The following is a 17,594-nucleotide window of genomic DNA, read 5'->3' on the forward strand; positions in this document are numbered from 1 at the left end:
ACTGAATGTTACAGATGACATAAATAGGCCTATACAACGGTACGTTTTAAATGGGTACGTTTTAAATTGAGAACGTATTTGGTTAGCATGGTTGTATAAGAAAATGAGTAGTTTCAACCATTGCAATATAACTAGGCAAGTTAAAAAAAGCAAAAACACCTGAAAATCCAAATTTTCTGCGATCCAGAGTCTAAAGATTTTTAGTTTTAATTCATTTGAGGTTTACCGTTTTTCCGGGAAAATCCAACGTTGTGTTGTTTTGTTACCTCCCTTACATGTTGGGAATATACGATTTGCCAGTCCGGTACCTTCCTAACTCTTGAAACGACAAATAAAATACTCTGGTGAATAGTAGGCTTGATTACATAAATAATTATTTGTAAATACTGTATGCGTTGATATTTCGAGATTAATTAGTGTTTATATATAATATTTTAATTAAGATTTGTTTTGTACAAATTATGTAGAGTTCTGAACCATGACAGTTATGGACATTACCTTCATTTTTTTTGTTTTTTGGTTGTAATGTATGTTTTCCTGCACATTTTAAGTATTGTAAGACTTTACCTTACAACAGTAGATAAAGTCGACACTTAACTTGAAGTAAAAAATGACATGAAAATCAGCATCAATTATTTATTTTTACATCTTAAATGTTTTATCTACTGTTGTTTATTTTTTTTATTTTTATTTTTTTTTATTTTTTTGATGATGATATTTTAAGCAATTTTTTTCAAAAATCTTTCCCAAGTCAGTTGCCCGTGGGCAATAAAATTCTAACTATCTTATTGTAATTTTGTAAAACGAACGTTTTGAAGCAGTTTCTACAAAATTACAAAAAAATCATCACATTCTGTTCTGCTCCTAATCTTACAATGTAGGAGATCATGCTCTTGTTGAAAAACAAAGTTATAACAATTATATTTATCAAGTATCGGGGGTTATCTATGTGTCGGAGTAACATGTATCTCTCTGACCAGTATAAATAAAAACATATTATTTACTGAGGGATGGTTTTTAAAAGTGGTCTATATTTAGCACTTTTAATGATTTGATTCTCATCCATCTACACATAAAATTAATAAACGAACCATAAAACATTATTTAGCATGGCCATATTTAAGAATTATGAAACTCTATTTGGAAAAATGAAACACTGTACATTTTTGACAAAAGTCTCAGAGTTTGCACAAAATGTAAGATGAGTAACGTTGAAATGGAAAAAAAAGAATCCCTACGACGAAATTGAAAATGTTGCAGGCTTGGTTTGATTGAGCCTGTTCATTTAAACATGAAATGGTAAAAATTGAAGACCATCGAAAAAAAAAAGTATAGTAAACATTTAATTTTCTTTAGATTTTATATGATAATGAACAAGCAAATATGATACTTCCGGACAGTATTGACCAAGCTAATAACTGATTGATTATGAAATGATTTAATTAAATGACTTCCTATTTTCAAATATTGAAAGTAACTTATATTCATTATCCCTCATGTACAGACTCAATCAAACCGAGTCTGCAATTTTCATGTACGTATTTTGATGATTAATGCTTCCCAGGGATCAATTTCTTTCAAATGATCACTAATCATCATACCTATTTCTTTATAAAATCATTTACATGTATATTGATTGTTCTTCTCATACGGGGGTTCTAAGACCACCACCATCATCATCATTGTCATCATCATAATCACCATAATCATCAAGTTTAATTTATAAATCATTTCTTGAGGCCGTGTATATAATTGGAAATTGCAATTATACTTTATATTTTGCATGTTTTTGTTACAAAAATATGTCATTGACATGATTTCGGTGTTTTAATTTGTTGTTGCTTTTTTTTCAAACAAAGTAATATTTTCTTATTGCAAACTTCAACTTCATATTCAATCGCTTTAGCCGGTGCTATGGGGCGTGAGGGATGTTGCACTTTTTCATTATCCCTCTTTTACAGACTCAATAAAACTGAGTCAGCAATTTTCATGTAATTTTGTTGTTTTAATGCTTCTGATTGATCACTTTTTTTCAGATACTTATACATCACAACAGCAGGTGTCAAATGCTGTGTTGCAGCCGTAAAAAGTTGCCCAGTTCTTCACTTCAGTGTTGTTATATTTTTCTGGTCCTTCGTTATCATTGATTCTAGCTTTTTTATGTGTTAAAAATTGATTACGACTCATGCCAGTGCTAGGGGCGTGAGGGATGTTGCACTTTGCATTATCTCTCATTTACAGACTCAATTAAACCGAATCTGCAATTTTCATGTAATTCTTTTGTTCAGTAATTATATCATAGTACATTTTTTATTCTGTTCTATAATAACAATTAAAGTTGTGGTTATATGTAAAAAAGGTAGTTATCAATATACACAAATGTATCAGTTTAATTGAGAATCCTTAATGCTTTCGAGTCTTTTTTCCAGATATTTATACATCACAACAGCATGACTCAAGTGATGTGTGGCAGCCGTAAAAAGTTGCCCAATAATTCACAATAGTGCTATTACATTTTTCTGGTCCTTCGGTATCATTGATTCCTGGACTTCAGGATTTCAGTACCGCTCAAGTCGGTGCTAGGGGGGGGGGTGAGGGATATTGCACATATTCATTATCCCTCATGTACATACTCATTCAAACCGAGTCTGCAATTTTGTTGTGATTAATGCTTCCGAGGGATCACTTTGTTTCCAGATTTTTAAGTGTTGAATATTGAGTACTGCTCAAGACAGTAACAGGGAGCGTGAGGGATGTTACACTTTTTCATTATCCCTCATGTGCAGACTTAGTTAAACCGAGTATGCACTTTTCATGTGTTTTGCTGTTTTTAATGCTTCAGAGGGATCCCTTTTTTCCAGATATTCAAAATGAGCAATTAGCAAGCATCGTATACATGTATACACTTTAAAACAGGAAAAATTCGTTCTCGTAATTAAAAAATTGTTTTCACTGCGTTGAAAAAAATCTGGATAAGGCGTTATCATTTGAAAGACTCTTATTCAAGCCATACAATACATTTACTCAGGGAACACTTTTAATTCTGAAATATAGCTCTAGGGGTTTTAATTAGTATTGCCTTCTTATAATTTAATTAAAAAAAAGGAAAGTTGTATTTTCAAAGGCAACTTATTAAAAAATAAATGTGTAATTTTAATGAATATTCAATTAATACGCTTATTCAGGGTCTTGGCTTATTATACTTATATTTTTCAGTATGTAAAGAGTAAGTAATCTTGAGTAAATATACATTCTTTACAGCTTTTATACATTTGTATCTACTTAACAGACACGAAAAATTTGAAACATAAACGGAAGACTGTATGTAGATATATTCACTCAAACTATTATTATTTACTTACTGAACAATTGAAACGCATCCTAAAAAATATTTTAAAAATCTTGTGTACAGTAGGGTATAAATGTAAAATGTACTGTAATGCAAATGCTTCGAATGAAGAAACAATCTTTTCAGTTTATAATTTCTAATAATCAATGTACCAGTAAAAAACTGAATACAGTATCAAAGTCATACAGGAACAACAATGTAAATGATGAATTTATTTGGATAATTTCACCCTTTAGTTTACAGAAGAGACCGGACCGGCGAATGATAACTCCAAAAATAACGCTCGGAAAACCGGTTATGGTACGTAACATAGGTATGGGTTTTAAAGTATGCAGAAACAGCAAAAATATATGGAAAAAATATAACGGTGTTTTTGCAGATTTATGATTTATTAAAAGGTAGGAGGCATTAATTTTGTTAATAAATTTCCTTTAGGGCTTCTTACTTGTCTGAATGTAAAATAAATGTGATGATTAACAAAGTTGTTGGCTTTCAAATGTAGCCGTATTTCGGATAGGACAGTAGTCCGAATGTGAATTTAAAAAAATACAGCAGTCAGAGCACACACTTGCTTTGAACTAAATAATAATCAGCATTTCTAACTTATTCAAAAGTCAATGCACTTTTTCATAATTCAGCTATTAAAACGCATCAGAATCTATCTTTTTTGAGGTAGAATCTAAAGTCTAATTTTGACTCTAAATATGCCTTATTCTCATCGATTCGTGCCTTCTCATCGATTCGTGACCTAAATAACTGTCTGGTATAAATACTTCTGCAAGGACATACACCATCCGAAAACTACACAAGTTTTATTAGACACTCGATTTGACAATTCTATCCAATCAAAATGCGTAATTGAACAGGTGTAAATGACCTTACCCTACAATCAGCTGGCGACCTAATTACCCTAAAATATTCGATATTAATGTTTTAATTTATCAAACACACTTACATTTAAGCCAAAAAAATATTCATTATGCTGTAAGAATTTACTTAAGACTTTGAAACATATATTGATCAGATCGGGCTGAAAATAACCATGCAAACATTTAGTGGTGTGAGCACCTATATTTTGATGACGTCACAGGGTGAATCGGATTTCACGAATCGATGAGTAAGCGTCCAGCTGAGCAAGACAGTCATGGTTGACATGTTCAGTTGCTCTAATCTTTAAGCGGTTGTTTTTAGAAGTAATTTAAAGTTTGTGAACTTTTAGATAATGAATTTATTTAACAAATGCACTAATTGAACTGTATGTATGTCTGATATTTGTTGTGCAAGTGCAATATTTCCAAATAAGAGTCACGAATCGACGAGAGAAAAGCATATTTAGACGTAAACCGCTGATTGGAAGCTATTTTTTACATTGGTAAAATTCGCTTTAATTCGCATTGTCGGATAAACATAAAACTGTAAGAAAGAAATGAAATGCGTTGTTTGAATGAAGGACTATTTTCAAGGTAGAACTCTCAAATGGTGAAATACACCAATAAACAATGTCTGAAACCAGAAAACTGTGTCTGAACTAGCAGACGATTGGCTATTCTTATCAGTTTTATTTTTATTAAAGATAACCGACAATTATATGTAAAATGGTTGACTGGTGGTATCTTTAACAGTTAATGTAGAAAAACCTGTGGTGTCAAAAGAATAAAAATAAAAAGATATTAATTGAAGATTATATTAATACAAAGAAAAAAGATATCAGACTTTCATTTGTGTAAGAATATTGAATTTTGAAAGTCAGAAATAAATCACAAAACTAGCTGTTTGTAGTAGCAGTTTAAAAACAATTTATTTCTATTGTTTTAGATTGTGAGATCAGTTTTACTAGATATTTATGACAGATCACTATTGGTTTTCATGTTAATTTGATATTCCTTGTTATATGTTATTTACATAGAGGATATTTGTTTGTTTTACATGTAAGATTGAAATATAATTTCACTGAGTGAACACCAGATGCAATATTTTCACGAGTGGCGTAGCCAAGAGTGAAAATATAATAGTTGGTGTTCACGAATGAAATATATTTCAATCTTATATGTAAAACAAATAAATTTTCTTTTTATTTCATGTTTTTTAAGTTATTTTAAGTATTTTTTTACTGATTTTGCCGCGTAACGTCGCACATTCTCCTTTGTGACGTCATCACATCATGACGTCACATCATCAATTTTTGAAATATAATTCTGTTAAATTTCTCTAATTTTGTTACATTTTTAACATGATGTATGGTGACATCAACTTTCTTTTCCTAAAGAAGCAAAATTTACGTATGACGGCATTTTTTCTGCCTGTTATTCCATTTAGTTTGATTTTCTTTTCATCCGCATTCAGATATAGTCCGCCTACAGTGAAAATTATATTTTATAAATTTCACTAGTGGTTTATCAGAATATAATCATCTGATATATTACAATAAAACACTGGAAAGCATGAAATAAATGGTTCAAAAACCCACTTTTCATGGGTGTATACACAAAAAAGTTGGAAATTCCAAATTTTTATAAAAAAGTGCAAAGATATCTCCAAATCATCTCAACTTTTTAGGCTTAATATGAATTTTAAGCTGGACTATTCAGAGAATAGTAGAACTATCCGAACCAGCCTATCCTACTCAACCTGGCATCAGTTTAACACTTTGGTTAAAATTTCGTCTTTAAAATTACTGAAGGTATTTCACTTGAAACTTAATGCAAAATCTCAAGTTAATTGGAGGTCACTATCCAAGATTAACTGTACTGGTCGAAGGACAGTATCTAGTAAAAAATCATGTGACTTTTGGGTTGCCAAGGCTGATTTGAAACAGTTTTTGGCATTTGAAATTGAATACAAATGTACAAATAGTATGTCTCAAAAATTTAGTTTTTTTTTTAAATCTTTCATGTTTTAGGTCAAGAATGTCAAACTTTGGCAGTCCAGATTTTGCAGCTTTAAGGCAGGCGGTTCCAGGACAGATGTTTGGACCTAGACATTCAAGTCCCAATATTGCTGGAGCTAGTAGTCCTTTGTAAGTGTTTTAGATCTGATTGAAATTGCTTGCATTTTTATGTAGGTCATAACTTTGTTATTAATGGATGGATTTTGAAATGATTTTGCATACAGCACGCTGATGCAAGATTTCAGTTTGTAGGTCAAAAATCTGGGTCCCACTTAGACTTAAAAGGATTTTTTTCATGACTGTGCACTGATTGCCTTGTATTGTCAATGATGTTGTTATTCCTGGATGGAGTTTAAATGATTATACAAAAATAGATAAATTATACAGAAACGTTTTGCACATTGAGGTGATGTGTCTCATGCAAAACTATGCCTTGTGGCTCAAAGTTCAAGATTATGCAAAGCTTGGAAGAAAAACATGTTCTTGTTCAAGGTAAAGCTTCAGGGGCATATGTTTGTTCACAATGACAGGCCTTCAATGCTTTTTTTTTGTTTCATGTAGCAATTAGTTCCAATTATAACAGACACCTATCCTATTTTTGCATGATCAGATGGAGTGTTTTCCTTTAGTGAAATATAAACATTATAATTATAATGACAATGTTCTTTACCCAAGAAGATTAAATAATAATTGTTTCAATTTAAGCCCATTCTTGGTAGAAATAAGATTATTAATTAAGATATTTATTGATTTGCTGTCACTTTTATATCAGTTTCATTGTATTCTGTCTGTTTTAATTTCAGACCACCAAATGTTGGTCCTATACCAAATGTTCCTCCACCTGGATATCCTGGTCCACACATGCAGCTATTTAATCCAATGACAATGCCTCCATTCCCAACTGGTACCCAAGCAAGGGCAGGACTACCTTGGGGAGCAGGGGTCTTACCCGTACAGGGACTATCCATGACTATTCCCCCACCAATACATTTTCCTAGAAGCATAGCACAACCTCAGATACAGGTAAGTCTGTCCAGATTATCCTTTATTATTTAATTTTACCCATGAAATATGGCGCTATATCAGTCAAATATAGGCTATTTCATATTTTGTAAAAAATAAATATGAAATATGAATATGAAAGTGGGCGAAGTCAAAACTCATATTTATTTTAGGGGACTTCTTTCGCCATTTTGTTTACAAAATCTGATAAATAACTAACAACTTTTTGTTGAATATTGATTTGAAAACTATCTAGAATGATAGAAAATGGTCTAACTAAGAAAATAAATCCGAACACCAATATCTTTAATTCAGTTATCAACGCTGTACAAACGTTTAAAGAGTTGTTTAATTGACGTCACAATGTAGCGCTAAATATCGCGTGCAAAACAAGACAATAATTATATTACTGCGCGCCGTACAATTGCAATTGCGTAGCTGGCAAGGGGGTTCGTAACCATTTTTCTTTGATAATGAAATTAAATAAAAAGGTTATTTTTTCGTTTTTTGTGAAATATGGTATATATTTTCACTCGACATGATAAAATGCCACATATTTTCACTCGCCGTACCGGCTCGTGAAAATATGTGGCATTTTATCATGTTTCATGAAAATATATTCCATATTTCACGCAAACGAAAAAATATCCTCTTAATATTTGTTGAATGGAACATGTTATCATGGTATATCACTATATGTGGGGTAGAAGAAGATCTCAATATACAAACTTATCTTATGAATTTTATTTTTCAAGAACAAATGTATTATCTATCCTGTATAAATTCTTTTCTATGATAAATAATAAAATTAAATTTGATTTTATCAAAGTGCATCACAAAAAAGCCATTCATTGTATTTGCATGATATTTCTTTCTTTTCTATACTCTGAAAAGCCGCAACTACTTTTAACTTGACTGTTTGCACTTGGTAGATGTTTTGTGAGCAACTTCATATCTTATAACCATTGAAGATATCCACTTTATGCTTCACACATGTCTATTCTTTGGTATTACAATTATAGGTCACTCTCCAAGAGCCATAATTCTGGCATGAACTTTGACTGAATTATATCGCTTTTGTAAGTTCTGCAAGTTCTATCTAAGCAACCACTGATTGTTCTTTTGGCTTCAGAGTTATAATTATAAGTAACTGACCAAAACTAGTCATAGATCTTAATTGAATCATAACCTTTGTGAACATAGAAATTTCTTGCAAAATCCTTTTTCTACCATCAAACACTGAAAATAGTTCAGCATGCTGTCCTATGTCTAGTTTCTTTAAGTAGCCAAAGTATTTCTTTTGTAATTTATGTATGTATTTGATAGAATCTCATTGTATTTTGACAGCTTCCAACAGCCAATCAAATTCCTGCTCAACAGCAAATTGTCCAATTAGAATCTAATGAAGTTATGTCACGGGATGGGGATAAACAAGATCATAGGCACAGACACCGACACAAACGTGATGATCGACATAGCCATCAAGAGGACAAACATCATGAAAGAAAGCACCACAAAGAGAGAAAATCACCAAAAAGCAGTCGCCATCACAGTCATGAACGAAAGAAGTCCTCCAGATCAAGGTTTTTTTTATTTTTTCATCATGGTTATGTATTTCAGTGCTTTCATGTTGCTGCCTGGCATTTAGCAGTCATAATGTTTTACTACTTTGACCTGCTGCTTAAGTACATGTATACAGTAATTAAGCCTTAACATTTTACTTGATACTTCGAATCATGCATCTTCTTTTCACATTGTCCTTCCTCGGCAGACTGTGTAACTGTTTTCTCTATTAAAACAACCATCTGAAGTAATGCTACATTAGTGAAAAGTCACTAGTTAAAAGTTTTAGTGTGATTTAAGGATGTAATTAATAAGAATCACTTTTAGATTTTTCATCATCTGTGTTAAATTCAATTTCTTTTTTCTCCCATTTGGATAGTCTGAAGTTTCCAACTGTGATAACAGTGTACAGGTTAATGAAACACAGTATACAATATTATTGTTTTTATAATGAGTTGTAGGTCACAGCATGCATTATCATATTTTCTCAGTTGTAACAAGTTGCAAAAAAAACAACAAGAGAGCTAGACTTTTAAATTCAATACTATATATTTGTGTGCCTGGCTTGTGTGCATTCTAATCAATTGCATTTATCTCTATGATGTACTTGCTATTGTTACATGATCTTACTACTACTAATCTGCACCTGCATTGCCCAACAAACATGTATAATACCTGTGGTTATTCACTTTCAGACACAGAAGTGACAAGAGTCACAATGATAAGAGTTCAAAATCAAGAAGAGATCACAGACATAGACGTTCTCCTAGAACCGACGATGATTTAGATGAACCAGTTGGCGTTAGATATGAAAGCAGAAGTGAAAGTGGTGCTGTCCTTATTGAAGACAGGGAGGGTGCTATACTAATGGAGGATAGAGATAGTGACTATGGAAGAGGTCAAGATAAATTAGAAGGTCCTGATCATGATGTTGAAGATGGGGAAATATATGACGATGGTCCATATGAAACAACTTATTCAGAGAATCAGAATATGGATGCTGGTAGACATGAAAGAAGATATGAAGACAGATATGATAAAGAAACAAGACATAGCAGAGATCGAGGAAGTAGTAGGTCTGACAGATATAGAGGAGACAGGGTAGAAGACAGAAGAGATGGTAGGCATAGAGAAATGGAGGAAAGATCTAGTAGACATAGAGATGATGGGCAATGGAGGAGAGACGATAGACATAGTTCTAGAGATGACAGAAAAGGGTATGACAGTTATTCAACAGTAGATGATCTTATAAGAGAGGATGATGAGTTTCGTCGGAGTTTAGATTATGAAGAATTTCCCGATGAGTTTGATGCTTACAAATATGCTGTTCCAGCAGATACTAGAGGTAATACAAGAACGGATAAATATTCAAGATTTGATGATGAGATAAGACATAGTAGTATTGAAAGAAGGGAATCTAGGTTTGAGAGGGGTCGTGGAAGAAGAGGTCAGACAGGCGCTGTGCTAATTGAGGACCGTGATGATGGGGCAATTTTGATAGAAGATCGAGAGCCTCCTAGTCGACGAGGGACAGTTTTACTGGAAGATGGTGAGGAACTGGATAAAAAATATGATAAAAGAAATAACAGTGGACATCGTGGTGCAAGACTCATTGAAGACAGAAATGAAAATAGAGGTCATGCAATCCTTCTAGATGATAGGGAGGACAATAGAGGCCATGCAAGATTGAAAGAAGACAGAAGAGACCATGGTAATCACATATCCAAACCTGTTAACAACAGACAGGAATTTAGAAGTCATGAGTCACATAGAGAACATACTGAAAGAGAAAGAAATTTGGAAAGAGATACACATTTTGATAGAAATAGAAGAAGTCACGAAAGAGGTAAAGGAAATGATAAGCGAGATGGGAGAAATACTGAAAATATTAATAGAAATCAGGATCTTTCTACAAAAGAAGCTGCCTATATTGGAGAAGGACAAAGGAATAATAGAAGGGAGTCTGAAGATTCTAGAAAGGATGATGGATTTGAAAGGGCTAAGGGTTTTGGAAAAGGCAGGATGCCTGGTAGAAGTGAAGAACAGAAGAGGAGAGGGGAGGCAGGTGGAGGCAGGGTATCCGGAGAACCAGTGGATGCACAAAGAGGACGCACCGGGGCATTGTTGTTGGAGGATAAAGATGAACCTTCAAGGTATGATCATATATCTGTATTGTTAAAGATACAGGTTTTACAGTTAAAATAAAATTATCTAGCAATGCCAAATAGAAAATATAGAAAACAAGTACATGTAGAGGCTTTGTTAATTCATACACTAGAAATATTGGACTTTTACTAGTATTGCGCAAGATTGTTTTGTTATAATGTTAAGAATGTTTTTGTTTATTAATGCTTATTATTCTTCTGTGTAAATTTATAGAGATGAAAGGCCTGTTAGCTCAGGAAGAACAGGTGCTGTGTTAAAAGAAGATAAAGTTAATAAAGTTGCTGCAGATGTGGGTCAAAGAGGTTCAACATTCCAAGGGCAAAGGTCAAATTCTAGGACAGATAGGTAAGCTTGCAGAAATGATACTTTTGACATTTCACCTTAGTGTAATAACTGATTAACTCTTATTACATTTAGAAGGACTTAACACATTACTGCACTAAGGTAACAATTTATTTTTGAATTTTGAAGAAAAAAGATAATTTATTTTTGCTTCATAAAACTTGAATTTTGTCTGTTTCTTCCCTTTCAGAAAACCAAATGTAGTTAAACGGTCACAAGAGAGGTCATATGGTAAGCAAAACAACAACAGGTCAAGGTCAAGTTCACAAGCTAAACAGGAAGTTAGGGTGAAACGAGAAAGAGTCTCCAATGAGAATGAAGAACCAGAAAAGAAGAGAAAAAAAGTTTGGGAACCAGGACCAAATGATGTCAGGTATAGAAATATGATAATCTGTATTTAATTTAGTATGTTGCACCTTCAATGCTGAAGAACCAGTTGAATGAATTCTTCCCTCCAGAAAAAATGAAAAAAATGTATGAAAAAACTATCTTCTGAAAATTACTTGTTGTGTGTACAAAATCAAAATCTTTTAATTGAGAAGCCGTTGGAATAGAAATTAATATCCCTCTATTTCTATGTAAATATTAGTATATTTCATTATAAACTATGTAAATAGTTGTCTATTTTTCTATTTCAGTGTAACAAAATGTATAAGAAGTGGAAGCCCTGTATTAAAAGATGACAATGATAATGACAGTAATCGTATAGCAGCCTGGGTAAGATGTTCACCTGCTGATCTCTACTTCACCAAAGATCCTAAGGTATGTAGCCATTCAGTTGTCTACTTTGATATGTATATTTTTTTTGTAATTTTTTGTGTCATAGTCAATACTTGTCATCACGCTTAGCTAGGGACAGCAGGAGTAGTTATTCAGAGGTCAGTGGTTCACCATGAGAGGCAAAGCTGAGTCAGAATGTTGGATATGAAGTCAGTCACTCGGGGAGAAATTGATTATTCCAGAAAAGCCATTAAGCTGGATTGACCACCAAGATATGACCAAAATGAGTGTTAAATAGAGATAAAAACCAGACAGTGACAATCAATACATGCATTAGTTGTTGTTAACAGCATTATATAGACATGTGCTGGCTTTAGGGGGTCTGTACATTAAACTAGAATTTTGCCAAATGTATTAAAATTAATTGTATTGCATGCCTCCAACACTGCCATTTAATCTGAGTGATAAAAATGTTTGTTGATATGTATATACTGTTTATGTACATTTGTTAACACTTATTTTAAAGGTATAAAGAGGGTTGCCCCTTGAACCATAGAAAATACCATGGTATTTGTAGAAAAAAAAATTAATCTACAAAATTATGAGTGTTAAGTTAAAACAATGTCTTTATTCTCAATTTTATTATAATAACATAAATACTATTTTTGTTTGCTGCCTATACATAACACTGGTGTAATATGTGGAGACATGGTTATGTCCAGAGTCAGTTTCAAACCTGTATGCCTAAAGCTGGGAGGCAAGGCACCTAAACCACCATGCTACTGCGTTTTACAAAATCTTTTACACTGTTAAGTTTTTAATTATTGAAATTCACTATGACCTCTAATCTCATTGTATTCAAGTTTGTATATTATATACCTAAGCTAATTTGAAAATCATACTGAAACAAAGAAATTTGTTTAATTATTCTGGTAGACTGGTAATATGGTGACAACAAAACGCATGCGTGACCTTGAACAGCGGTTTGACCATGAACTTGTACAAAGGGCAGCTATGGTGAGAGCTTTACAGGAACCTTACGAGCGTGAATTACCCAAACCAAACTGGAAAAATCAGTGTAAAGGCCATACTCATCATTGTGGTCACTGTGGTAAGAAAATACATAAATATGCATTGAAATTTTTTAAAGTAATACTTCATGAGAAATAAAGATAGGTACTAAAACTGAAATCAGAAATATAAAGATATAATTCAAATCAGAAATATTCTAATATAATTCATATAGACTCTATTGCCAATTTCTTAGAATTACCTATTATAGAGGGATTCAAACATACAGGAATTTTATTTTATTCATTTATTATTATTTGGTTTCTGAAGCGGACATATTTTTTTTCGTAACAGGAGAGGAAAGTGACTGTAGTTCATCATCATCGTCATCATCATCGTCCGAATCAGAGTCAGACTCGGAAGAGTGGTGGATGGAAGAAATGAAATTTAAACAAAAGAACCCATATAGGTTACATAATGAGATTTGGTACAACGACCCAAATGAGGTAGAAACCAATGCAAAATAGACTTTCAGATATATCAAAACTTTATTAACAAAATTGTTTGCCTCACAAAAATATCAGATTTTATATTGTAAGTAACACGGAGGGAAATAATTTATGGCCTCCAATTAATATGTAATATGTGACAAAAAGATTTAACTATTCAAGTGTTATAATAGAAAGACTACATTGTCAAAATAATTGTAATACATGTTTTACTGTCATTATAGAATAGTTTTTGAATACATTTATGTATAATATGCAAAATGACCCAATTTAAATTTATGATTTTTGTTTTCACAGTTGAATTATGGTCCGTTATGTCGCTGCAGTAACAAGGCTAGGAAGTTTGGTATACGTCACAGCATCTATCCCGGTGAAAAGGTAATGCTTTCTTGTCCTTCCCTAATATACTGTTTTTCTTAATGCCTTTTGAATGACTGTTTAGTAATTTAGATAACCATTTGTACCTCTTTTGATGTTTACAAATATGATACATATGATATATGATCAAATATTTAAGTAAGAAAGCCATCCCTTTTAAAATTATGTTTTATTTTCTAAAGATTACAAGTCATTGATATATTTTTGTTAATCCTTTGAATTAGGTTTTATTAGAGACTTAGGGCATACTAGTGTTACATTAATTGCTAAGCAATTGTACAAAGTTATTTTAAGTTTTTGTTAGAAGCCTCAGTGGCAGAATGGTTAAGGTCATCAACTGGAAGCCTCTAGCACAGTCAGCAAATTTGGGGTTCTTATATGAGAGCAAGCTAACTATCTAGCTTCTCGAAATTGCTTCTCGGAGTCTACTCCTGGTCATTCCTGAAATAATGCACAGAAGAGTACCCCCAAAATCTTCTTCCACCTGTTAAGCTTGGAAGTTTCCATAGGAACATTATAGTGTTTGTGTGCCTTAAAATCATAACAAAATTGTTTTTTATAAATTCCCATGAACAAGCTAATATTGTGAATCCACCTAGTTTTGTGTACATGAAATTTCGTGGTTTTGACACAAAGAATATTATCATTCATGGGTACTTAAATTCGTGGACTGTTTTGTTGTTGTTGTTTTTTAGAAAAGGTAAAATCTAAATAATGTGATGCAAAATATTCTTACAGCAGATAAAATGAAGTTTCATCGGATCTTCAATTTGTGGATTGACCTTTCTACGAAAAACACAAAAATTAGTTTCTCACGAATAATAATGATTTTGTGGTAACTGATAAAATATTGTATTTTTCAGCCTTTACCGCTATGTGATGTGAACAGTAACAACCTAGATAAACTGTACCATTATCGTATAACAGTGTCTCCTGCAAAAAACTTTATTGTAAGTGTTTATTACTGCTTTATCTATTTATTTTAAGATGATAATCGTGCATTCTTATTATTGTGGTTGTATAATTTCCTTGGAAAAATTAAAATGGTTTTCTTTGTATTCTATTCTTTACTTTTACAATTTTATTTGGTGGAATTTAGAATTATTTACAAAAATTACATACCGAGAAAACACAAAATAGGGACAAGTTAATTTGCTTTTCAGTTTTATTTCCTATTTTAAGCTCGACTATTCCAGCAAAGTTTTAATAACACCTCATCAACGCTATTTAAATATCAAGCACTCAGAATAGTCAAGCGTGCTGTCCTACTAACAGCTCTTGTTTAGTTTTTTTGGTATTTTAATGATAAAAAATTTAAGTTGTTAAAACTGAATGTTTGATACCTGTCTATTACAGATAAGTCAACCAACTGTAGTCATGTTTGATGGACATGAATATCTGTTTGAAGGCTTCTCATTATTCTCTCATAAACCCATACCAAAGGTGAGTTATTTACATTTCTCTACATCTGGGTTATATACATGTCTAGAAAGGATAGGTTTCTTAGTGACTAAGATGTTTCTTTGATGTTGGTTTGATTCCAACTGAGATCACTAGTTGTAACCACAGCTATATACATAGTAACATAACTACAGTATTACTTGTTCTAAATAACACTTGAATATATTGATGTTTGCAGCATACCAACATATTTGTATTGTTCTGATTCTTTTTTATTAGCTCACCTGAGCACAAAGTGCTCAAGGGTGAGCTTTTGTCATCACTCTGCGTCCGTCGTGCGGTGTGCGTCGTGCGGTGTGCGTCGTGCGTCCTTCAAAAAATGGCGTCAAACTTTTCAAACAACATCTCCTCCTAAACCACATGGCCAATTGCAACCAAACTTTACAGAAATGATCCTTAGATGGACCCCTTTCAAACTTGTTCAAAAATTTAAATTCCATTAAAAACTCTGGTTGCCATGGCAACCAATAGGAAAAACTTAAAAAATCTTCTTTTAAAAAACCTCAAGAGCTAGAGCTTAGATATTTGGCATGAAACATCTTCTAATGAGTGTCTACCAAGTTTGTTCAAATAAAAGCCCTGGGGTCAAAATTGGCCCTGCCCCAGGGGGTCATTGATTTTCCCTATATGCATAAAGTAAAAACTTAAAAATCTTCTTTTAAAGAACCCAAAGAACTAGAGCCAAGATATTTAGCATGAAACATCTTCTAATGAGTGTCTACCAAGTTTGTTCAAATAAAAGCCCTGGGGTCAAAATTGGCCCCGCCTTAGCGGGTCTTTGATTTTCCCTATATGCATATATTAAAAACTAAACAAATAAAAGCCATGGGGTCAAAATTGGCCCCGCCCCGGGTGTCATTGATTTTCCTTATATGTGTATAGCAAAAACTAAAAATCTTCTTTGAAAAAACCCAAATAGCTAGAGTTTAGATATTAAGCATGAAACATCTTCTAGTGAGTGTCTACCAAGTTTGTTCAAATAAAAGCCCTGGGGTCAAAATTGGCCCCGTCCCAGCGGGTCTTTGATTTTCCCTATATGCATATAGTAAAAACTTAAAAAATCTTCTTTTAAAGAACCCAAAGAGCTAGAGCTAAGATATTTAGCATGAAACATCTTCTAATGAGTATCTACCAAGTTTGTTCAAATAAAAGCCCTGGGGTCAAACTTGGCCCCGCCCCGGGGGTCATTGATTTTCTTTATATGTGTAAAGCAAAAACTTAAAAAATCTTTTTTGAAAAAACCCAAATTGCTGGAGTTTAGATATTAAGCATGAAACATCTTCTAGTGAGTGTCTAAAAAGTTTGTTCAAATAAAAGCTCTGGGGTCAAAATTGGCCCCGCCACGGGTGTCATTGATTTTCCTTATATGTGTATAGCAAAAACTTTAAAATCTTCTTTGAAAAAAACCAGATAGCTAGAGTTTAGATATAAAGCATGAAACATCTTCTAGTAAGTGTCTACAAAGTTTGTTCAAAAAAGCCCTGGGGTCAAAACTGGCCCCGCCCCAGGGGTGTCATTGTTTTTAACTATATGTGTACAGTAAAAACTTAAAAAAACTTCTTTTAAAAAACCTGATGAGCTAGAGCTTAGATGTTTAGCATGGAACATCTTCTTATTGGTGTCTACCAAGTTTGTTCAAATAAAAGCCCCTGGATTAAAATTGGCCCTGACGGGCTGGGGGAGTAGATCATTGTTTTTCATGTGTGTAGTTAAAACTTAACATTGTGAAACATCTTCTAATGGGTGTCTTCCAAGTTTGTTCAAATAAAAGCCCTGGGGTTTAAACTGGCCCCGCTCCGGGTGTCTTTGTACAGGTGAGCGACCTCAGGGCCATCATGGCCCTCTTGTATTTACTTAAAAATATTTAGATCCGGTTATAACAACATCTGTGATAACAGATAGCTTAATATACGAGTCAATTGTATATCTGACACATCAAACAAATGCCACTGTGGTCTTTATTGTTTGTTGGTCTCAGCCATGGACCTGAGTGGTTGAATTTTTTTGCATCAAAATGACAAAACCGGTGTTAAATAGCTGATAAACAACTGTTAGACTCTAACAAGACAAAATAAGGGAGATAACTAATGCTATTTTTTCAAGCATAGATTACTTTAGCTGCCGAAAAAAGTTTCACTTTATTGTTCAAGAATTATATTGTCCAGTTTTCAATAATTTAAAATTGGGCATTAGGCTGGTTTGTATT

General features: G+C 32.9%; 1 protein-coding gene across 2 annotated transcripts in view; it reads left to right on the forward strand.

Annotated features, from left to right (window-relative positions):
• Positions 1 to 3,648: 3,648 nt before the first annotated feature.
• Positions 3,649 to 17,594, forward strand: part of LOC132741529 (ribonuclease 3-like) — a 44,823-nt gene continuing 30,877 nt past the window's right edge. The window contains exons 1-13 of one of the 2 annotated variants that reach the window (XM_060729721.1): positions 3,649 to 3,747; positions 6,249 to 6,365; positions 7,040 to 7,259; positions 8,586 to 8,821; positions 9,497 to 10,954; positions 11,181 to 11,312; positions 11,500 to 11,682; positions 11,948 to 12,071; positions 12,966 to 13,140; positions 13,395 to 13,546; positions 13,847 to 13,927; positions 14,791 to 14,877; positions 15,284 to 15,370. In XM_060729721.1, coding sequence (XP_060585704.1) covers positions 6,256 to 6,365; positions 7,040 to 7,259; positions 8,586 to 8,821; positions 9,497 to 10,954; positions 11,181 to 11,312; positions 11,500 to 11,682; positions 11,948 to 12,071; positions 12,966 to 13,140; positions 13,395 to 13,546; positions 13,847 to 13,927; positions 14,791 to 14,877; positions 15,284 to 15,370 — 3,045 coding nt within the window. In that variant the 5' untranslated portion in view covers positions 3,649 to 3,747; positions 6,249 to 6,255. The remainder of the gene's footprint in view (positions 3,748 to 6,248; positions 6,366 to 7,039; positions 7,260 to 8,585; positions 8,822 to 9,496; positions 10,955 to 11,180; positions 11,313 to 11,499; positions 11,683 to 11,947; positions 12,072 to 12,965; positions 13,141 to 13,394; positions 13,547 to 13,846; positions 13,928 to 14,790; positions 14,878 to 15,283; positions 15,371 to 17,594) is intronic. The other variant, XM_060729720.1, reaches the window with a different exon arrangement.

Source organism: Ruditapes philippinarum, unplaced genomic scaffold (assembly GCF_026571515.1).
Source record: "Ruditapes philippinarum isolate M1 unplaced genomic scaffold, ASM2657151v2 ctg4577_1_1_1_1, whole genome shotgun sequence".
In the NCBI taxonomy this organism is placed as follows: domain Eukaryota; kingdom Metazoa; phylum Mollusca; class Bivalvia; order Venerida; family Veneridae; genus Ruditapes; species Ruditapes philippinarum.